Source organism: Toxorhynchites rutilus, chromosome 2 (genome assembly GCF_029784135.1).
Source record: "Toxorhynchites rutilus septentrionalis strain SRP chromosome 2, ASM2978413v1, whole genome shotgun sequence".
Classification (NCBI taxonomy): Eukaryota; Metazoa; Arthropoda; class Insecta; order Diptera; family Culicidae; genus Toxorhynchites; species Toxorhynchites rutilus.
In genome coordinates, this window is record NC_073745.1 from 305,468,990 (window position 1) to 305,493,325 (window position 24,336).

Genomic DNA, 24,336 nt, shown 5'->3' on the forward strand with positions numbered 1-24,336 from the left:
ATTCACATTTTTCCGTACCAACGATACACCGGGGAAATTACATTGACTGATACGATTCATCCAATTGTGAGTAACGTGACAGACGTCTAAAAAAACCGATGCTCAAGCTGGGGCAGCTTCCTGCGGCAGATGAGAAAATGCGCCAAATGTGTCTTCCCTTGTTTGACAAAGACAGCCTCATTTGTTTGCCATATTTTGTTTGGCGAGAGCCGAGAAAAATGATCCTCCTAGTGTGTCGGCAACGGAGCGAATATATTGTACAGATTAATCATTTCAGAGCGAGATGATGACCACCAACTACAGTTGTAATCCATTTTAGAAAACTTTCGGTTTGACAATCTAAAATAGTGGGTTGAATTTCGAACCCACGGAAATGCTGTGGTCCAAATACGAACGGTTGGGCGATTTATCGAATTCCTTTGAGTCTGAAAAATATCTCCCGGGAATGACGTTTGTCTTGTCTCGTGACTGATGTCTAACTTCACTTTGTTGCCAATCTGCTGATGCTGACTAAAATTAGACTAGGAAAAACTATTTCTACCGTCATTTGAATCATATATTTTGTGTACTGTCATCATTGCCATTCGCACCCATTATGCCATTGCACGTGCCGCAGCAATTATTCCGGGCGAGAAGGAAAGTGATATCTCTATAAAACCATCAACCCCCCATCACGATCGTAAAGCAGTCGTTAGCAGTAAAAATTTCTCGGCCAGCGCCAAGAGCTTTCCACGGCTGAATTGCGGTCATCACCCTGCACCACGCTTCGTTTGAACCCACAACCGATCCGTAATCGCTAGATGCAAATTACGGAGAGAATACATGACGACGAGGAAAGAATTAATGATCGCACCTGATATTGGACGCCAAACACGCGTGGAAAGTTGGTGCTGCCCCCTGAAAGTGAAATATTGAATGTTTGACAGATTTTATTCAAGCTGCCAACAGATGGTACCATCGAACTTACAGAACTTCACAATAGATGTCGCGCAAAAATGTTCGCGCATGCGCAAGATTTTTCAACAGATACACTACACTGTAGCATTTCCTGTAATCCTGTCGAAACTTGTTGCTCGTTACTTAGTATGCCAATAAATACAAATTTGTTACAAATACAGTCTTTCCCACTTACCTTGGAACCATTCACTTCGTCACCCTCGCCTAGTTGCTGGTGGAAATCGTTTCTGTACTCTTCGTATGTTTGGTAGGTCGATTCACATGGATGACGCTTCGGGTGATAGTGCTGGCGGTGAATCTTCACCGGAGCAACACATTCGGACGACGACGACTCCACGGGACGATAAAGCGGCGGCGAAGACGAGGACTGTGTCGTCGATAACTTTCGGCTGATGGTCGATGATAGCTGAAGGATCTCGTCTTTGGTGGAGTACGATTCGTCAAAATCTGCCCGCCAACGGTCGCGGTCAAAGATAAGGGAGGAAATCGATAAGAAAACTCGAACATTCCGTTAACAGGCACACACAAACAACGGTTTTTCGTAATAAACAAAGAACATAAAGATGTCTTTACAGTTCGGGACGAGACGAGTGGTCAATGTGAGAACAGGCCGTAAAAATGCCGTTATTTTGCGCTTCTCGCTCAATGATTACTGCAAAGTACGATTCACCGCCTATTCTAACGAAAAAAATTGAGCCACTTGTTTATTTTTAAATCGTTTTCATCACTTAATTAGTTGCGCTTCGGTGAAATGTGTTGGTATGTTTACCAAGTGTTTCATATGTGACGAAAATTCCTGCTTGTTTGCTGCTACCACTCGACAAGATTTGTTTTCTTCATCCGTTCAAGTTCAAGTTGGTAATTTCATTTCATTAGCCGGTGTCCCTAATTGTTCGGATGTTAACAATAAATTAAAATGAAAAATACTCTTCTAACTGTCTCAGAGAAGAACTGATTTGAAAAAGTATGTTGCTACAGGTCACCCAGTGCCCACCACAACTTGGAAGTAAAGGTCTACCTTTGCGTCTCAATCCAACGGTAATGCCAAACAAAACTTGAATACACAGTCGAAGTAAACAAGCAACCCAACCCAACGAAAAACACGTGAATGAAACACGCTTCTTCTGCCAAAAAGTTTGGCCATATTTTCAGTTATTATTTTGATCGTGTTGAGTACGACGCTTGGCACTGGCTGACCAACATTTGGCATCCTGAACAACAGGACGCCAAAACATGGCGCGTTCGTTTGTCTCGCCGGAGCAACATGTTTTCCAACTACGATGCATCATCCATTGTCGGGAGAAACTGATTCACAGCCGCCCTGAAACGCAATTAATATTCACGTTCATAATCCCACCCGGCCGCTGGCCACCAAACCCCAGCGAGCTACCCTGTAGGTGCTGCTGTTATTGTCTTGGTTCTCGCCGGCTTGGCAAGCAACACTCATCGCAAATTAAGCAGCGTAAGGTGGCTGTAGCTCGTGTGGATCTGTGTCCACAGGATGGATAAGCCGGTATTTTTGTACGTCAGGTTTCAAACTTTATGTGCCGTTCAGTGATGGCATATCAATTACACCCAACACGAATCTATTTAGTGCAACACAAGGTTGCCAGCGTGGTCACTGATGTTGGTCCTGCTAATCGGCGCCACGTTTGTTTCCATGTATTTCATATTATTATTGTCATATTTCTTCTGTTGAAAACCCAGCGAACGAGAATAAATATATTTTCCAAACTACCACTATCCTATGACAGTTCGTTTTGGCCACCATGTTACATTTGTTCCGAAAATATAAATCTAATGATCGCGGATGATTTTGCGTTAAATCAATAGGATTTATGTGAGCAATTTGAACGAAACATTGCGTTTTGCCTACCATATTCCCACATCTCTTCATTTTTCTGTCTTAGGGAACTCTGTTAAATTCAGATCGATACAAACAGGCAAGAACGCGTGTGTTAACAAATACTGCAAATAAGGGAAGAGGTGATACAATGAACACCCTAAGGGCGATTACACATTATCCGGTTTCCGCCGGACCGGTTTGAATCCAAAATGGCAAATTTCAACCGTACCAACCCCTTCACGGCGCCGTGATGCAGCCGTCCACTGCGACTGTAATGTCCGGTGACCGGACAAGCATTATACGCGATGACAGTAGCATTGTGTCGACGTCTGGTACAGACACCGGTTTGGGAAAGTAAATCATTCTCTATAAGAATATCAGACCTTAAAAAAGTTAAATTGTTCAAATTTTTAATGGAAATTTTTACTTTATATTCTTTGATCACTTAAAACTCTGAATACCATTGTTGTATAATTTTCTTGATATTGTCACTAAAACTCATCATTGTAATATAAAATCATTATCAAACACAATTCTTGTTCAGGGGATTTTCCTCACTTGCAAAAGAACGTGTAACTCTATTGCATTAAGAACATATTTTATAAGAAAATGTTAATTTTCATTCATAATTTTTATTTTTAAATATGGGTTAACTGCACCCGAAAATCAATTATCACTATCATTTCCCAAAAGCGGAGCACGAAGCTCCACGCGAATTGACAGTTGTTTTTCATGTCTGTTAGTATTAGTACAGTTAGTTCAGGCAATTTTTCGCCCCATATATTAGTATGTGTGTGCCGTTTGACGTTTGTTTGTTGATTTTGGAATCAATCAGAACTTGCAATTGATATGGACACTGACATTTTTATTTCGCTTCTTTATTTAGCTGCAGTGGAATAAGTTCAGTGACGAAAGTTTCTGCTCAAAGCGAAGCAATGATCACAGGCGCACGAGGTCATCATGGAGTGTTTTGCCATGATTCGTGTTCAACGGTGTGTAGTGTCTTTTGACAAATTAATCGTGCTCCTCAACTTCTGTTTTTGTTTAACTCACATACAACTTTCCCCATTTGAAATCGATACTGAACGAGTTCGAGGATGTTAAATAAATGTTCAACTGGTTCATCAAGGGGTAGATTTTGAGTGACTTCCAGCTGAATGTGAAGGTGAGTTTTTGTTAATTTGAACACACCAAAATAGTCCTCTCATCTAGTATTCTCATTTGGTATTCCATACAGTTCGAACAGACCCGGAACACGATCGACGATAAGGTGGCCGCGACTCGGCTCGAGAAACTTAAACCCGAACTGTCCGATCTGTGCTCGGTGATCAAGATGTTCCCCTCTCCGACGCTGAAGCATCGGCTCTGTCAGAACGAAATCACCCAGCTGTTGGCATATCTGATTCGGTCATTCTTCGCCCAGGATCCCCGTATTAATAGCCGTGCATTGATGCGAAATACGCTCGAGAAGCTTCCCTGCCCCAGGAGTACGTCCTCGAGGAATTGCGGTTGAGTGTGTTTCTGAACAAGGATCGGCGGAAGCAGCAATGAGATAGTGTTTGAAGGAAAAGTATGATGTAATTTTATTCGCAAAGATAAATACTGCAATGGCGCTTCACTCTAGAATGATTTTTTGCAAATTTCAAGATAATCACAGGAAGTAAACACAATACAACCCATAATGTAACAAGCTAGGGGAACTACTTATTGATAAGTAGTTCCCCTAGCTTGTTACAAAATGTTATTATTATTGGTTCATAAAATTGTACACTTTTATCTAACCGTGTTCCTGAGACTGTTGAAAAAATATGTGGCAACAGAGTGTGTGTTTTTTTACACAGTAACTGGACAAAAGTTAGTTTTTGTAATACTGTTGATGACGGCCAAGTATTTTGTCCAGTAAGTTTTTCATGTTCATTTACCATTGCAAATTTACATTGCCGTCGTTGTGGGAACCGTTCTAGAACCATATGCGCCTAAGATGAAAATTTGTGCTCTGCGAATTACGGAAAAGGTTTTCGAACGTATTCTGAAATGGGTCGTATGTACTCTTCAAGAGTCGTAAATTTGAGCAGGCTCGCGGTTGCCGCAGCAGCTGTAGTTTCACGATTTTCCATATGCAATCTTGTTCATGCCAATGTTGGTGATTGACGAGAGAATCGACGAAAGCAACCAATTTTTTCCAGCAAGTGAAAACAGTTTCTTCAATCAACGTGTTGGTCTCGCATCATACGATACCACTCAGTGAGTGAGCGAATCCAAACATGTGGTAGACAAGTTCATTCTGTCTCGTAAGTAGAAAGAACAGCAGCTCTGTCGACCGATGATTCACTCTCCATCGATCGGCTTTGTGTGTGGCTGAGACAGAGAAGGATCGCCAAGCGATAATTTTCCCGTGATTGTACTCATTTGAACAATTATCATACCGACAGCAAGCGTTTTTGGGGTCAATGCAGCAAATGTCTGTATATTGTGATGCACACCGTACAAAAATTTATAAGCAGGGAACAAAGCTGCGATTTTTATTCGATCAGTTTTTTTTTAATGTCCCCTACTTATTCTTAAAATTTATCAGCTGTTATACATATTTTAGATTAATGCGGGCTAATTGTATATGCGATAAAAGATGTTATGTTTTGTAAACGCTTGTGGTACAGTAGTTTGTTTTTGTGGTACAGTAGTCTGTTTTTATTTGTTTGCAGCATTAAAGGAAATTGGAAAACCGCCAGTAGGTAACTTTTAACGACAAAAGATCAGGACCACATGGCTAACGTAAAGAAGAAAACATCGAATAAAAAAGTCTGGTGCATGCGAATATACACACAGATGTGATATGAAATTGATAGCAAGAATTTTTCTGTTATCCGGATGGTTAATATTTATCAGTTGTCGCATGGAGTATAGCGTTTCACCAATCGATGGAAAATAAATACGATACAGAAAACTTCCGAATATACATATTTCAGTTTTTGCGGAATGTTTCTTCAGAAAAGAAATGAAGTTCTAATGTAATTCCGAAAGAACTTTTCACACAAACAAATAACGTTACGTTCCAGATTGTATCCATTGCTTTTCCCAACAAAACGTTTTTAACCTGTTTTTAACCCTAATATACTCGCGCAAATGGTCTCCCAGGCCGACAATCAATAATTTTGTTTGAAAGAGGATGAATTAATTGACTTTAAAAACTGAGTGAAGATGAAGAACACATATTAATAGAGCATCACGTTTTCTGCAAGGAATATTGAACAGATTTTCTTGTGTTAAGAACTTAATAACAGAAAAGGTTACAATTATGATTTTTTGGGGATATATTGAAATAATTTTAATATTAGTTAAGAAAGAGTAAGTACTGGTCGGACTCGATTATCCGGAATTTTAGACTCTATCATCCGGAGTATTTTGGTTTTGATTTATCGGAAATTTTGAATAATTTGTTAATATACTTTATAAATATGATTATTTGAACAAATTTGTACGAAGCTAGACAGAGGAGAGGACTGTAAAAGGGGTTGGTCAATACAACTAGTTTCGATTATCTGCAGTAGATTTATATACGTTGGAAATTCCAAATTTAAATGAATACATCGATTTAATATTTAAACATACCTAATATGATAATTTAATGAAACATGGATGTAGTTAGGATGAGCAGGGTCTGTTTAGTATGTTTTAATTCGGTTATCCACAGTGCATCATATATAATATGATCTTTCGAATAATCATGGATGTAGTAAAGAAAAGTAAAAGTTGGGGTAGGAGTGGTGAGATTGTTGCAAAGAATACAAAATAAGTGATAAATCTTTGAATCCGCTTGGATAGTCCTTTGATTTATTGGATTCTCAAAAGATGTCTATTTAGCATCTTCATATGTTAAGATATTATCGCAGAATAGATTTAATTTAATTTAATTTTTTTTTTCTTGCAAATTATTATTTATTTCGGTTTAAAAATAAATTCATGAGTAACGATGTGCATTAGTGTTCCAGTGAGAATGGTCATCTCAAATTTACGAATGGGACTTCCTGAAAAGTATTGATTACCTCGAACAAATACACTATACAACATTTTAGCTCATTCAGACTTTACTTACTATTGTCGTAAAGACGCCAAAGTTTGAGTCTTCCGAAAACCATAAAATCACCGTTAATGCGTTCATACGTTCTTTTACATTCAACAACGGGATATCAACATTTTCCTTGACTTCACAATGCATTCAGTCGGTACCTCGTCCCAAGCCTCGGCCACCCAAAACATAGCATCCCTAATGTTGATTCGGTTAACCATCTCATCGAACTCTCCTTGGCTCCTGGATGCCAAGCTTTTACTTGTATTTGGACTTGATCATTTGAATAATATTTCGGTTCATGAACTGTAGCAAGGCAATGATTTTTTTTTACGAATTTCAAAACATTACTCCTCCCTCATGGGGCGCTAGTCAATTTGTGGCTAAGATACTGCATTATACAAATAAGTCAGTGCAAATCATAGTTATTTTACGTTCACCGGGAGCAGTCTGAGAAACTGATCATCCATTGCTGACCATTGGACAAAACGATTTCTTCGAAGATTTGGTGTTTTTGCGAAAGCCATCAAAGTCCAGCGTGGATACAACAGGTTACAAAACTAGAGGGACGAGAACTAGCTTCATGAGGATGCCATCGTATGCCTTTTCGAAATTTACAACAAATCAGTCTAGCCAGCAAGTAATCAACTACCCATCCCCTCTTAGATGGTGCCTACACAGGCTACTAATGATAAATCATTTATTTTTAATACAAGTTTATTTCAATAAGTGCGATCGTTTGCCCCATAGGCTGGGAATTTGTGCCGAAAAGTCCGCATTTGATAATTTGTATTACAATAAATATTGGACAAGCAAAACTCGAAGTATTTATAAATTGCGTTTCGAAGGTTATATATAGTTACTATTTGGTAAGCAAACTGAACCCTATTGGCTTTCATTTTAAAAGTTATTAGACGACAACTGTTAGGTGCGCACCTGCGAGCATTAGCACATCGAAAAGTTATATTTTCATCGCATCGCATTTTTGCCTTGCGATTCATTTCTTTTCTGAGAGCGACACCACTCTATCACAAAGCGATTCGATCCAAAGCTCCGAGGCTAAGCATCCAATCGGATCAGGAAACGAAAGTAAAGCGACAGCAGAAACTAACGAACGAATCATTAAATGATACAAGCGAGCATCGATGAACACGCGCACAGATACCAAACGATGACTCTCACGCTGTGTTCATTCAGTGTTTTCGTTGACACGTCAGTTTTCTGTTTCATGAGTGATTTAAAACATATTATTGTGTGCGTTGAATGAATCAAATAAGAGAATGTAACGAGCGCTCGTTGATACGATTGGAACCATCCTTGGTTCATGCCCCATCCCCAAAATCACCCTCAAAAGGCACATCATGAGAGGGTGAATGCCCTAATCAGCTGCTCATAAAAAATAGTAGGGATTCAATAAACACGTGCTCGATCAGCTCGGTGCAGCTATACCACAGGCAACAAGAACAATTGGGCGAATTGGGCCAGCCACCCAACAGCAGTCTTCCATGTTTCACAAAAAACACTGCGTCCGGAATAAACATGTCCACACTGCTGTTCACAGTTTTGTGTTTGAGTACAAACATGATTTTTTCGTACCTATGTTAGAAAATGTGACATGTTTGTATTCGTGGTATGTTTGGACATACGATGTTTAATCCCAATGTTTCACATGATGTTCGAACATGGTGTACAGTTTCTCTTGCATTTTCACCCCAAGCACCGGCAGTGCGTAGAGTAGAAGAAGCGAATCGGACACCACACCACCACCACTCAACGCGTGGTGTGTTGGTATGTTGACATGGAAAAAATGCTTTCCTTTCATGACAATGGGTGCTTCATCAAAAATATTGGGCAAATAAAATAAACCTCTTTTTCTGTTCTGAACAATGTTTATTACATCGATTGATATGAGAGTTTTTCACATTTGATATCATTATTTAGTGCACGCATCAATTTATATATTGAATTCATGTAACATTCGCTATTATTAGCTATTTGAACAAGTACTGAAATTGAATTATTCAGCAGTGACATGTTAGGCGTGACGCTAACCACTCGACCACGGGAACAACAATTTTGGCTGGATCTTTGAATACAAATGGCCAATACTGCTTGTTCGCGACAATCGCGACCCGAGCTATAAAACGAGCGGAGAAGAGAAGAAGAAAGGATGATGCAATCGCATGCACACATAGCATATGTAGTGCAGTGTAAGTGTAGCTTTTAGTTTTTTTCCTTCATTCAGTTTGTGATAACATCGAGAAATTAATGGTGTGTTTTAGCCGCTGAAATTTCTCTACTGGTTCTGCTGTGTGCCGCTGAAGGTTGCATCTAAAACTAATTTTTGGGTATTTATTTTTTTGGTCAGCATTTGTACGACGTCGCCCGCTATGCAGTCGGCTCCTCAGACTTTAATTGCCAACATGCACGCAAAAAAAAAAATAGAAAGCTTCTTTCTATTCAGAGAATGTTTTCTTTGAACGAAACCAAGGATTATTTAATCAGACTTGCAAAATGTGCATGAACGATCTATAAACTTTTACTTAGTCGCGGCAATACATACACACACTGACACACACACGGGCCGAAGGTTGTGCAGTCCACTGATGATTCAACAAGAGCCAAAGGTTGTACCGCTCATGACAACTCTACACGAGCTGATGATTTCGCCGGCTAGTGATCATTCTATCCTGGATTCCTCGAGTCGAAAAAGACGCACCACGCTAGATATGGGGTGCAGACTAGGCGGTCGTTGCTGATTAATGGTCAGCTGCATCCCAATAGGAAGTATCCCATGTCGGGCACACGTACAGAGCACTGAAGACTGCAACATCCCAATTATGAGAACACTTGTAATACTAACCTCGAGCCAACCGCGAGTAATCAGTTACATATTACTAACATAGTTGTAAGCAAACATTGTCAAAATATTGAACTCCCGGCCCCGTTAGGCTGACGCCATATGAACCTCAATAAAAATATATATTTTGGTGCATGAACTTATAGCCTCTTAGTTCGTGCAATTTTTGAAATGCGAACTAAATTTTAAGTTCGTTTCTGTGAAAAAGTATTCCACGAAGAAATGTTTTGGGATGAATAATTTCTTTCCGTGTATCAAAAGAAACGAAACAAAAGCAATGAATACTGCGACATGATGTTCTTGAATTATAAACATCTTGTTTGTTTTCACATGTCTATGTTTGTGTATCATTGTTCGTGTTGGGGATAGACACTCAACACTAGCGAGAATCATGTTCGAATTCAAACAAAAACATGGAATTTTCACATCGCGTGGACATGTGTGTTTTTCGGAAGACTGCCCAACAGCAATCAGCTGCATGTAGCAGGAATATTTGCAGCAATGTTTACCTGTCAATCCACTGTATAAACAAATGGATGTATGTGTATGTAAAAGATGTACGGTTTTGTGTAGGGCGAGGTCTCTTTCACATTGTTATCCGGTTATCCGTCCAAACCCAGTGGCGCTTTTTGAAACTGGTCCGGCAGAAACCGGATAAAGTGTAATCGGACTAAGGCAGGGGTTTTCAAATGGTGCTCCGCGGGAAAATTGTGCTCCGCGAAGTTATAGCAAATGCTACCACTTGAACACTTGAACGATTTTCCTCAAAGAGGAATTATGATCATGGTTTGTCCAGATTTAGAAATCATCATTTGTGAATGGAAATATCCGAATTCTAAAGTAGATATTGCATTTATCATTGCTTGAGTTTACTATCATCATATGGATCCATTCATAATTTAGACTTTCTTCAGAATATCGCATTTTCTTGAGCATTTTAAAAGTGTTCACCTCAAGACACTCAACATAGAGAAACTTTATTTCTGCTTTTATTCTGCATTGAGAATTTTCAAGTGTATCCCTTGAAAATCTATTTAAAAACATGATAAAGGGAAAAACTGCTTATTGGGAGGTTTGTCACGAGAAACGTCAATAAATAAATTATCGAAAGTGACTCGAAACATGAGAAATTGCTCTTCAACGAATGAAAGCGAAGAATATTCACATCGTAGATTTCGAATTTCGCACGAATGGTTTGTCCCGATTCCGCTCCTGTGCGCAGATTTGTTCAAGATATACCACAAGATAGGTGCGAGTTTTCGATGGTAGAATTCTCCCTTGCTCTCCTTTCATGCAACAATTCGGCTCCAGGGTCAGATAAAATTAAGTTCAACTTGCTGAAAAACCTCCCTGATGTGGCGAAACATCGCTTGTTTAATTTATTTAACTAGTTTCTGGAGCATAATATTGTTCCAGATGATTGGAGACAAGTGCGAATTATAGCTGCCCAATAGCAATGCTGTCTTGTATACGGCAATTGTTGGAGAAAATGATCTTGTTTCGTCTTGATCGATGGGTTGAAACGAATGGACTCTCAGATACATCATATGGGTTCCGCTGGGGCAAGAGGACGAATGATTGTCTTGCCTTGCTTTCTTCAGAAATTCAAATGGCTTACGCCGAAAAAAAAACAAATAGTTTCAGTATTCTTGGACATTAAAGAGCCCTTTGATTATGTTTCAATAGAGGTTTTGTCAAACAAATTATACTCTCGGGGTCTACCGCCTCTATTGAATAACATGTTATATAACTTGCTATGTGAGAAAAACTTGAACTTTTCTCACGGAGATTCGACAGTGAGTCGGGTCACCTACATGGAACTCCCCCAAGGACTCATGTTTAAGCCCCATTTTGTACAACTTCCATGTAAGCGACATTGACAATTGCCTTACACAAAATTGCAGCCTAAGACAACTTGCAAATGATGGAGTGATGTCTGTCGTAGGATCAAACGAATCCGACCTGCAAGAATACAAGATACTTTGAACAATTTTTCAACCTGGGCCATTGGGCTTGGGATCGAGTTCTCCACGGAGAAAACAGAGATAGTCGTCTTTTCTAGGAAGCATAAACCAGCAAACCCAAAGCTTCAACTTTTGGGTAAACCGATCACTCATACTATGTCTGGTTCTGGGGTCTGGTTCGACTCCAAATGTACTTGGGGGGCCCATATTAGGTATCTGAGTAAAAAAATGTCAACAAAGAATAAACTTTCTCCGTACAATTACCGGCACCTGGTGGGGAGCCCATCCAGAAGATCTTATAATGTTGTATCGAACAACTATTCTCTCAATGATGGAGTATGGCAGTTTCTGTTTTCAATCAGCTGCCAAAACACACCTCATTAAACTCGAACGAATTCAGTATCTTCGTCTCCGTATTGCGTTGGGATGTATGCCCTCAACGCATACCATGAGTCTCGAGGTTTTGGCAGGCGTACTCCCTCTAAAAGATCGCTTCAATTTATTATCTCTTCGGTTCCTCATCCGGTGTGAGGTTATGAATCCAGTGGTAATCGGAAATTTTGAGCAGTTGATCGAGCTAAATTTTCATTCTGGCTTCATGAGTTCATATCATGAACTCATCTCCATGCAGGTTGATCCTTCTTCGTATATTCCCAACCGTGTTTGTTTTCCTGACTACATCAATTCCTCTGTACATGTTGATCTGTTCATGAAGGGGGAAATCCATGGAATTCCAGATTATCATCGATCGGGGATCGTTCCTACGATCTTCAATGCAAAGTATGGGCGTATCAATTGTGATAATATGTACTTTACTGATGGGTCCTCTATGAATGAGTCCACAAGATTTGGAGTGTTCAACGAAATTTTCAGCACCTCCCACAGTCTTCAGTATCCTTGTTCAGTGTATATTGCTGAATTGGCAGCGATTCACTGGGCGCTGGACAGCGTCGCCTCACGACCTATTGAACACTATTACATTGTAACGGATAGTCTTAGCTCTGTCGAAGCTATCCGTTCAGTGAGGCCGGAAAAGCACTCGCGGTATTTCCTTGAGAGAATACGAGAAATTTTGAGTGCTTTATCCAGACGCTGTTATGTCATTACCTTTGTCTGAGTCACTTTGCTCAATTGCGGGTAATGAGAGGGCTGACTCATTACCAAAGGTAGGTGTAATTGAAGGCGATATTTATCAGCGTCAAATCGCCTTCAATGAATTTTATTTTTCAGTCCGTAAAAATACCATCGCTAACTGGCAACGCAAATGGAACGAAGATGAATTGGACCGGTGTCTCCACTCAATTACCTTAAGGTTAGCCTCAAACCATAGTTCAAAAGTCTGGACTTGAGTCGGGACTTTATTCGCATCTTCTCCCGACTCATGTCCAATCACTGTTCGTTAGACGCGCTACTCTTTCGTTTCAATCTGGCCAGCAGCAATCTCAGCGTTGGTGGCCGAGGTTACCACGACATCGAACACGTTGTTTGGTCGTGTGAGATGTATCTTGTCACCAGATCGAATTTAGAAAACTCCCTTCGGGCTAGAGGAAGGCAGCCCAATATGCCGGTGGAAAATGTGTTGGCTCGATTAGACCTTGATTACATGTCCCAAATATATATTTTCCTTAAAGTTATCGATGTTCGTGTGTGATTATTCTTATATTTTTATCCCCTCCTTTCCTTCCTTTGCGAGCAATTGCTCCCCTTGCTATAAACAGAAGAATAAGTTGAAATGTGAATACACAATAGATATACGAATAGATTTAGAATTGGGGTGTGTGTGATAATCAACATTGTAACAGTTTCCTTATATCCCATCCTTTTCCTGAAAAAATATGTCACCCTTCTAAACTCGAGTAGTTTCAAAAATTTATTCAAGAATTCGGCTCCTTTAAACTTATGTAACTGAGCCTGTAAAAATAAACGAATTTATAAAAAAAGCCCATCCGAAATATTATTTTTAAATAGTATCTTGCTCAAGCTGACTGCAATCTGGTAGTGGATCCAAAACAATAAATTCAAGGTGATACGTTACCCCGCAAAAATATGGAAAACTCTTTAAAGAGTAATCTAAATCAAAATCGTTGTGTTGAAACCTATTCACCAAGTGTTGGGGTTACAGCGTTTACGAAGTAATTCTTTGCTGAATTACTTAATTATCTTAATTACTATGTATGAAGCAATGTATTGTGTTTTAAAAAATCCTGTTCGTTGTCACATAAGCGACACATTGAGAAATATATTTTGAATATTGTTCAATAAATATATAGTAATTATACAGAATGAAGGTATGAGACAAAAACAAACCAAACAAATGACTGCACATGAAAGATTAAAACCAGATCAGTAGATCTTTCCACGACGTGAAAAATGGTACGAAATTTTTGAAACGGATCCAGCAAATCCCTGGCCTGAAGAGAAAATCCTACTAAACATTCATACACCATCCATCATAAAACAGCTCACGAAAGATATGACATCAATTAACCGCTGACAGATACACGCCACAACATTTAACAAGTTAATCACTCAGTATGCAGTTTATTGCGCGCCAGCACTGCTGTCACACCCCAGCAGAGTGCCAAAGCGAGAGGTGCGACGGCGATACTCGCAACTTTGGACCATTTCCGGCAGCCAGACAGACAAACTCATTGTACATAAAAGAAAATTGCGCTCAACTTCCACTTCCATTAGCACCTCAAAACAACAGATGAGACACGTAACAGGTTGCAACGTTTATATCCTACCGGGTTTCACCTCCGCGGTGACGATCTCGTCTTTCAACGTCATGTCCGCGGGATTTTCTCGTCACTGACAGGATCGGAAAGTCGTTAACAAACGACAGTTGAATGTTGATGTGTTTCACTTTGGTCGTTCTTTGGGTTTTCTCTCCTCTCTGCCCCAAGCAGAGATTAGGTGCGAATCACTTGCGGGTTTAAAAATCGGGTTCGAAACTCACGGGATGATAAACTGTAAACAAAGTTCTAGGTTATCGCGAATCAGTCGAAGAAACACTTTTGCTTTGGCTACCGCGACACGGGATTATTCGATGTGCGGCAACGTTTTGGAGGTCGATTCTGAGCAACTGTACCGCGGAAAAATGAATGAATACATCCTACTATTTACAAGTGACAAACCGAAAAACATCGGCACCTGTTTTATATTTTCCCTCCCACCAGATGGGTTCACACGTAGTGAACGACCGAGTGAATCACGCAGAATATCTTGGCCTCGTGGGGAAAACGACGCAACCATCCCTCGATGCGCTAAAGGAAATCTTCTCGAACACGTGAATAATTGCTTCGGGAAGGGAACGTCATGGGGGTGCTCAGAAAATTTGGATGTCCTCAGGTGAGTCAGATGCACATGAGGAAAATTGAAAAAATAATTTAACAATATTTATTCAGAGATTCGAAGATCCCAGATTAAACATGCAGAGTGATCATTGACAACTGATCATCCCTAACAGGCAAAAAAAAAGCGAAAAAGGTGCGATTTATATATTTATACACTCCTTCTATAAATATCCCATTTGATCGCGGTGTCTTGAACTTGAAATAAATACTACCTGACGCAGCATCAGAGATGGGAGCAGTTTTTCTTATCTCGATAGAACGGACTGACTGGTTGTCTTAAAATGTACTTATCGAATCGAAGATTCACCTTTAGAATAAACAATAAAAACAAAACATAGACGATTATAAATGCCACTGACCTAATGAAACAATCACGGATGATCTCCCTTTCTAATTGGGAAGATCCCCGGCATTTCGCATTCACAACACCGTGAACAACGAAAAAGTAGATCGGAATCGCGTTAAGGCCCTTCAATTCGATCTCGGTAGCCTCTTTTCTCGGCGCAACACCGTCTGTCTGACGCCTTTCGAAGCAGCATTATCACCTAGTGCCAATAGTGCCGGGTGACAAAAATAGCAACCCAGATGCTGCGGTCGATCGGCCGTTGCATCGCTCTTCGAGGGGGGGAAGGCCTAATTTTAGTTTGACGGCTGATTGATTGATGCTGTAACACCGAAGGCGGCGAACTAGAATGAACTCGAAACGAGGAATGGTGACAGTTCGCATGTGTGAGTGCCTTCTTCGGAATTTTGTTGCAATTTGTAACCCTATGTATTGGGACTCAAACAAGCTTTGAGGCTTTCACAATAGATGGCGTAACAAGTTTGATTTCGCATCTCGCCTTACTATATTCATGTCGAGGTGTCATCATTTCCATCTGAAAATTAGTAGGGGAAACAATGGGTAAAACGTGCCACAATGAAAACCATGATAAACAGTATATCTGACAAGAATTATCTGCACTAATTGATTTATTTTCTATTGTAAATACTCTTGCTTCATCAAATAATACATGAGTTAATGCAACTTCAGCAGCTCCTATCATAAGAATTTTTGAGCAATCAAAGACTAATTGAATTTGTGCACACTTCAACACCTTCTCGTATATAACAGATCTACAGATCAAATATCTGTTTTTAATTAAATGCATATATTAAAGCAAATCTTGACTAAACAATAGTTAAAAACGGAACACACTGCTCATATTACTATAGCTCTCCAACTGATCGGCTCTGAAATGTTTTGACAGCAGATTGTTCGAGAATGTTTCTTCTTTCGATGGTGGAAGTTTTGTTACGATGAATTCAGATTCTAAAAAGTTGTGGTAGATGGAAGCCGAAAGAACAAAACTAATTGTAGACGTATCCATGTCGAAAATTTGGTTCAAAAATTGTAGAAATTGCATATCAACCATTTATAAGAAAGCTTGAGAATCCGGAATCACTGTCATCTTATAGCAGCGGTCGTAGTAGGCATATCTGAAATCTTTCGACAGCAAATTGTTTGGACAAACCAGATTGATTGATGCAGGCTGGAAACCGAGAGAGAAGAAAATTGATTTTGGACACCCATATTTAGAATCCGACCAGGTACTACAATCGCGAAATCGCTGAGGTTAAATGTAGTAAGAACAATTGAGACAAAAGTGGGACTCTCGGACTAGAACATCGTCAGAAAAACTCAACTCTAACCAAAGTACCACCCGAAGAATACGTATGCGAAAAGGTTATCGTAATTTCCGTCCTTGCAAGCAACCAAACATGATGCTGAAGCAAAATCTGGTGGCCAAAAGACGCGCTCGAAAGTTGTAAGACAAGGTTTTGACGAAGTACGAAGGATGCATGCTGTGATGGATGACGAAACGTACGTGAAGATGGATTTTGGACAGCTCGCAGACCTGAAATTCTATAAGGCCACTGTCAGAGGCGATGTTCCCAGGAAATTAATTTCGTCTTCGCTGATAGATTTTCCAGGACGTTTTTGATTTGGCATGGGATTTGCAACTGTGGACAGAAAATCAAGCTTCTCGTCACAAACAGGACAATGGACTCGAAAATGTATAGGGAACAGTGCCTGCAGAAACGTGTTCTTCCGTTTATTGAGTCGAGTGGTGTTTCAGAGGTACCGTGACAATCGGGTCGATTACATTGAAAATAGACCTCAATCCTACCAATTGCTCCCAATTCCGCCCAGTCGAGAAATATTAAACAATTTTCAATCGAAAATTGAAGAAAGGTGACTCGGGATGCTGCAGACATGAAGAGATCGTGGAATAAAATGTCCGTTGAGCTTGACCAACAGAGAACCCAAGCTTTGATGAAGGGTATCCGAGTAAGAGAACTCATCAGAACTGTAACGTAATATTTTTTTTTCATATTTTTTTTAAAGAATAACAATAAATTATCTACATTTCGATATGAAAAACATTTTTTGTATCTTTAACCAATCCCGAGTTTTGTAATTCCGGATCCTGAATGATTCAAGGTACGAGAAAGAACCTGAAATTATTGAGAATCATTGCAGAGGGTCCAAACTTTCTAAGGAGGACGGTTGTAATCACATCACTCACTACAGTAATTCCTTTTTTGTAATCAAATACAAATATAAAATCGAATTTGTTACGAATATTGAAAACCGTTTGATAAAATAATCATTTTACTGATTTACTTTCTCACAAAATAATGATAGGGGGAAGCACTGGGATTAATTTTCGTAAAGGGGGGGAATGGAGCAAAAAAGGTTGAAAACCACTGTGCTAGAAGGTGTGTTTGGGAAGCGAAGGAAGACCACTGTTTAATATTCATCAGCGAGATCAACTCGGAACTCCCAGTTAGAGTTATGACAGAGAATTAATTCACGAAAACATTTTTCTGGAGTGCAATTGTTGGAAGTGATCAGGCTTGTGTGCAGGCTTGGATCGTTGAGAAATAGGACATCCAGTTTTGGCGTCGACAGCGTCTCAAGTTGTTAGAACTGGAACAAATCTTCCTTGTATTTTTTTCATAATTTTAAGATAAAGTTGTGTCGAGTTCTCCAGCATGCAAAAAGAACATAAAAAATAATTGCACACGCTAACTTCCCACGACCGAGTTTTTGGGATCATTCTGCTCATCATTATAGATATTCAATTATATAGTCTTCTGCCTGCCCAGTAATGAATTGAACATGAGGTAGTCTATTTGGTCTACACGATATGCTAAATCTTTCAACCTACTTAAAACTCATTCAACCCAAGATGGACAAAAATTGCATCTATTATTATTGTTAATACGCTCAAAAATTATTCCCTTGGTATTTAAAAAAAACAGACAATATCTTCGTTTTTCGATTTCGATTTTTACTTTTTTTTAATTTTTAAAATGTTCATTTATTCTTTGATATCTTGTAGGCTACACAGAGTTCGTCGCGTGTGAAAGTTTAACTCGGACGGAAACTAGAGGAAGGCGTGTATTGTGTTTAGTGTATTTCGTGTTTGCTTTACGCCGTGTCAAACACTGCACACTGCATGCTGATAACAAAGGGAAGCTATTTGATTGTGTGCGTGTATCATTGGAGCAAAGCGGGGCCTTGACAACCCTATCCCAACCAACACAAATTGAGCGTAGGCAGCATAAAGCTAGCGCTCGCGCATTGTTTATTGTTAGGAGTCAGTATTGATGCAAATATAGTCAGAGATAAGTCCATTCTATTCTGATGCTCCTTAACATATTTCTTGGGACATTTGATGTGGGGATGGGTATATTTGTGTATATTCTTTTTTCTTCCCTTTAGTTATCATCTTGTCACTGCTAGCGTGATTTTTCACATGGTACGGAACTCAATACAGTCATCCGCTTCAGAGATGGAATCTGCATACAGAAAGGGATTATAGATGATGCTTGAAATTTTTGGACTCGGATTCCGGTGATGAGTGGCGGTTCCGATTTTAAAAATGTTTTATTTCTAATTTCAGCTATTCACATTACATTTATATATATACTAGCTGACCAGGCAAACGTTGTTCTGCCAAATAAATTATTTCTAGTGAATATTTTGGGTGTTGAATAAAACACACTAATGTATTGTAAGTGTGTTTGAATATTTTAACGATCTTTAAAATAAATCGAATGTGACCGATAAAAAAACGAATTAAATGATTTGAACGAAAGGTTATATGATGTTTCTTGGTGTATTTCATTAACGTAACTGACATGTTTGATCTCTTAAAAGTTAAACGTCAACTGAAAAAAGTAATATAAGTTTGTCGTTAAGTAGAAAAAATGAAATATACAAAATCAATATTTATTGCTGTCTCCTTGTTAGAAAATACGTGCATGTGATTTTCAACATGGCTTAGTTTATAACAGCTTGGTCTCGTTCATAAATTGGAAAACAGCGATACGCCAGCTAACTTCAATGGAGCTGATTAATCGGCCTGTTTGGAATCGCGTTATTTTATCGTTGTCATTCAATCGAGGAGTATTCACATCGGTAATCTAAGTTTGAAACACAGCCATATTGCTTCCTTTATTCATGGATGTTTTTATTACTCTTCACCGATTTGCAGAACTCAATATTCATATATGCATATGAGTGATCGGATTTTACAATTCGATCGAAATCGACTTTTACACTTTTAAATTCGTTCGCCTTGTCGCGGAACAATGGTCAAAATAAGTCATCCGTATTTATGGTTCAATTTACTCTCTATCTGATCGGCATAATTCCGGAAATAATTCTAAATTGTTGAAATTTGAATGAAAATTATTATTCGATTTCGTTTGGATGCTAAATTTGTTTTGAATGTGTTTGAATGCTAAATTTTGCGTGTTTATTCCACCCGAAAAACCATGACTATTTTTGCTTCATAGAAATGGAACATGGAGACCAATGTTGTTTACGTTGAATTGCGTGGCAAGGTTGTCACATTTGCTCAACTCGATTGGACTTGAGCTTGAACAGAATGCAAAATTGCGTTTTTTCCATTCAACAGAATACAACCAACAATATGTGGGGACGAATACGATCGAACTTCATTTTGTGTTTGAACTCACGCGCAATGTCATGACAATGCATTGCGCTTTGGCCTGGCTATAACTAAAGCTGTATCGGCGTTGCTCATGGCTGTGTCATAGTGTCTCGCAAGTGAATGTATTATTCCTCGCACCGCTTTTGTTGATTGTGTAGTAAGAATTGCAGTCGTTCAATCTCTACCTTCGCGTATATGTCAACCATAAATTGTTGGCACTTACGATATCTTGAATTGGCGTTTCTTGACCATGTCAAATCACCATATGATAAACATAAAAATCCTTCGAGCGCGCCCTCTGTTTGTTTCGTCGCATGTTCATAAATATTAAATCAAAATGAGAAATGATGTTCATAATAAATTAAGTATCTGTGACGGGGTCTCGTTGGTCTAATGTTTATGCAAGAGATTTTTCGTTAAAAAAACCCTTCTGACTTGCACTGTAGTCACGCGTATTCTTGAGCTTGCCACTCCAGAATACATTCAAGGCGTATTGTTCGTCATAGAAATCTCAACTATTTACTAATAAAAATGACGCAAGTAGTACTACGTTGAGAAGGCAAACCCTGGGAACGTTAGTACCATTGAAGAAGAACATAGCGAGGGTCGTATGAACGGTGTGTGTCAACGAGGAATCTCGTGTCACCGTGCTATCATGATTCCAGCAGCGCTTGTGCTTTGGATCTACACACGTGCTCTCCAGTTGATGTTTTATCAGGGTTGATGGCAATAGCGTGATTGTCATTTTGTAATCCGAGCAAATGTGATTTGAAGAATTTCGATAACTCATTGTGCTCATTCAAAAAGGCTTCCAGCTCGTCGGAGATGCTCCGTGCTTTAGATGAATTGATGTTACTTGTGTATTTGTAGATGGATGTTCAATGAAGCGGGCGTTACGCCATCAGTCATTGAACAACTTAAATAAATTCGTTCTGTTGAAAAACGAACGACGGTTAAATTATTAGAATATTTTTGACACAAAAATAATAAAATCGCAATAAAAAATAGGGAATGTGGGTCAAAATTTAAGGTTATATGTATGGTATGAAGTCAAATTTTTGAAAAAAAAATATCCAGATTTTTTTTCTGCATAGAGCCACCCTATTCGGTATTAAATGTATGGTTATCGGTATACTACCGGTATCATATATAGTTTACAACCTATTCTCATACCTACCAAGTATTTTGAGTATAATTTCATCAAAATCGTTCGAGCCGTTTCGGAGGAGTTCGGTAACAAACACCGTGATACGATATTTTTATATATATAGAAGAAGAAGATTTACATTACATTTAGAGATATTTCAGATTACATTTCACATTTTTATTTCCAGATTTTCAGCTTGAATCAGCCGTCGCGTGATAAAAAATATAACTAACATATCGCCAGTTTTATTTCATATACGCGTTCTCGTGGTTCCGGAAACAAAATTTTTTTGGCTGCCTTGTAAAAAGATTCATCGGTGACCTTTTCAGGTTGACCAGAGATAATCTAAGTCACTGCGTTCAAATAATTTTAAAATGACCTTTTATGACCTTCTCAGGTCAGGAAAAATGTCTATGTACCACGCACGATGAATAACGAAATGCATGACCGGTCCGATAAGAAGGTATATTTCCTCCAAATCTCATTTCGCCGAATAGTTGAAAGTTTACATTTTTAGAATCACATCACTTACCACAGTGAATTCTGATCATTCTTAAACGCTAGGGAACCACGCTATAGAGGTGACCCTTCTGGTCTTCCTTTCCTTCCCCTGGTGACTGTAAGGACGTGGCCGGCGTCGTTATTGACTATTTAAAGCTCGAACCACCGAAAATTGCACAACGAGAGAGCAACTACGAATTGTACAGTCTACCCAAGCTCAAGCTCTATGATATCTTATAGACTACACATTTCTAGTCTTCAGTGATGAATTGCTTTGAAAGTGAATCTTTTTCCTGGCGTTTAAAAAGCAAATCACAGGCTCCAAAATGACAAGAGAGATATTTGTCTGTAATAACTTGTGAAACCCACACATTGAGTTTTAAGAATTGACCCTACGGCATTTCACATGTTAATAATCGTACTCCCGAGTTTTGTTACCCAGCAGTTTACACTAACTGCCATGCATTTTTCCTGACGAGATTCTGCGGTCAACGGATTGATTGAATAACATTAAGAGACACTCGCAACTTTTGTCTTCTTCAAACATACTGGCAACCGATCCGCGAATTTCGCCAACAAAAATAAATCCCACGCTTCGCTGCATAACGATTTCGATTTGTATTATTTTAATTATAATCCAACCACACCGAATGCACTTCTGCCTTGCCAATCACGGTGCGGTTGCATTATGCGGCGAGAGTCCATCTGCGAAACCCGGTTGGCCGTCTGGCGTCGGCTGTCTGTCTGCCTCCGGGGATCTTTATTTTGCTTTGTTTTCCCAGCACCGGTAGCTTGTTGTTCACGACCCGCCTAAATATTACTGACTTTTCGAAGCAGCCAGTTAGTTTCAACAACGGCGGGGTCAGTTTTGTTGGGGTTTTGATTGACAATAGTGTTGAAAGCTAGTATTCAAAACGGGTGTACCATGCGTCTCCTCCGGACGGACGGGCGGAACATACAGAAAGAGGTCTCGCTGACGCTTTGGCGCATAATTAGCGACAGTGATCGACCATCGTGACGATTCCCCCTGTCGTTTCGCATGACACCAACCTATCCCTCCCCCACAACCAATCGACGCTACCGCATGGGATGATGGGTCGGTACGTGTGTTTGTAATTGAAAGTAGTAACCTTATCGCCACAGTGTTCGAGAGTGGAGGCGACGGCGACAAAACAATTTATAGAATCTAGAACATGGTATTTAATTTATTTTAATTTCAAACCTTGCGTGACAATGTAAGAGGATGCTAGGGAACGAACAAACGCGCGCATATCACCACTAGGAGAAAGTGCGGCAGATTGAGAGCCCTCTCTCTGGGGGCTGACAGGCAAACGGAAACAACGCAACGATATATTGCTAAACGGTTTTCGCGTAATGTTGACTTGTGTTGTAAATACAGCGTTGTCGTGAGCTTAAAATTAGATAATCGTTTGGGCGGTATTATCTTACACACCAGGAACCACCAGGATAGTCGGGTAAATCGCCGATGCGGGAAATTAACAGATAATAGCTGGGTGCAAGATGTTATAATTTGAAAAAGAGAAAGTGTCATGAACGCACTTGTATGAGACGATGAACCGAATGGTGCAATAAAAACAAAAGGGAAAAGAGGCTGAAGAATAGCAGATTGAATAATATTTTGGGATCTGCACATCCTTACAGAAAAAAATTCTAGTGATAAGATATCGAAAAATAGGTTGATATGTTGACGTAAGACTGCGTCTTTGATTTCTATATAGGGGGGTCACTCTACGAAAATGTAACGTTTATTAAGAGTTTTCTAGAGTATATCGTTCTTACGATATATGTTATAGTATATACCATTAGAATTTATCCAGCAGTTTTATTGCCTGAGACATCAACAGTGGAAATAATAAAACAAGTGAGCAATTTAACAAACAAAAGAGGTATGTTTTGCGAGCGGATGCGAAGGTAAATCATGTATTATGCATTCTTTCTTCCAACTTCGTTCCCTTGAATGTTGTATGTAACACAAAATTGCGTGCTATTCGTGCGTTCTATCTAACAAATTAGCAAGATGTTAAAGTAATCAGATGCAAGATTTCATCATCATCACTAGCTATCCACTAAAAATGAAGCAACTTCATGATATCATGTGTATTTTACCTCAAAATATCACGAAATCGTGAGTATTTTCAACTTTTTTTTTCGTTTCTTCCCCATACGTTTCATATTCAATGTAATCAATGACGATTCACAAATAGTTCATCTACCATTTCACCCTGCTATGTGTCCCACTGATATTCATTAATCATTTTCAGTTAGACAGTTGAACTTCCTGCCAGAAGCTTATTGTCTTTCTTTGTTCGTTACCTACCGTTTGAAGGTTGTGAGTACATACGACAAACGGTCCTTTTCAGGGCTACTATTTAGAGTTTCAGAAGAGTTAAACTAACAGATTTCTGAACAATGAAAAGAATTACATTTATAATAACCAAGTGTTCTGAACAATCACAGTCCTACGTCAAACTTCCATCCGTGCCCCTAGGCTCAGACCCTACTACTTTTTTTACTAGGTTGGAACTTCAATGCCTTATTTAGTATAGTCAGGACGATACGATTTAGTTCAAATATGCACCACTTTGGTTGATAAATCGTCGCCATCTCAA

The 24,336-nt window shown here is 39.3% G+C and overlaps 1 protein-coding gene across 7 annotated transcripts in view; it reads right to left on the reverse strand.

Moving 5' to 3' along the window:
• The window catches only part of LOC129771467 (obscurin), a 214,180-nt gene that overhangs the window by 174,245 nt on the left and 15,599 nt on the right, over window positions 1-24,336 (reverse strand). For 6 of the 7 annotated variants that reach the window (XM_055775137.1, XM_055775134.1, XM_055775135.1 and 3 more), the window contains exons 2-3: window positions 14,441-14,663; window positions 1,133-1,404 (exon numbers count right to left, since the gene is read on the reverse strand). In XM_055775137.1, the coding sequence (XP_055631112.1) occupies window positions 1,133-1,404; window positions 14,441-14,483 (315 nt within the window). In that variant the 5' untranslated portion in view covers window positions 14,484-14,663. The remainder of the gene's footprint in view (window positions 1-1,132; window positions 1,405-14,440; window positions 14,664-24,336) is intronic. The other variant, XM_055775136.1, reaches the window with a different exon arrangement.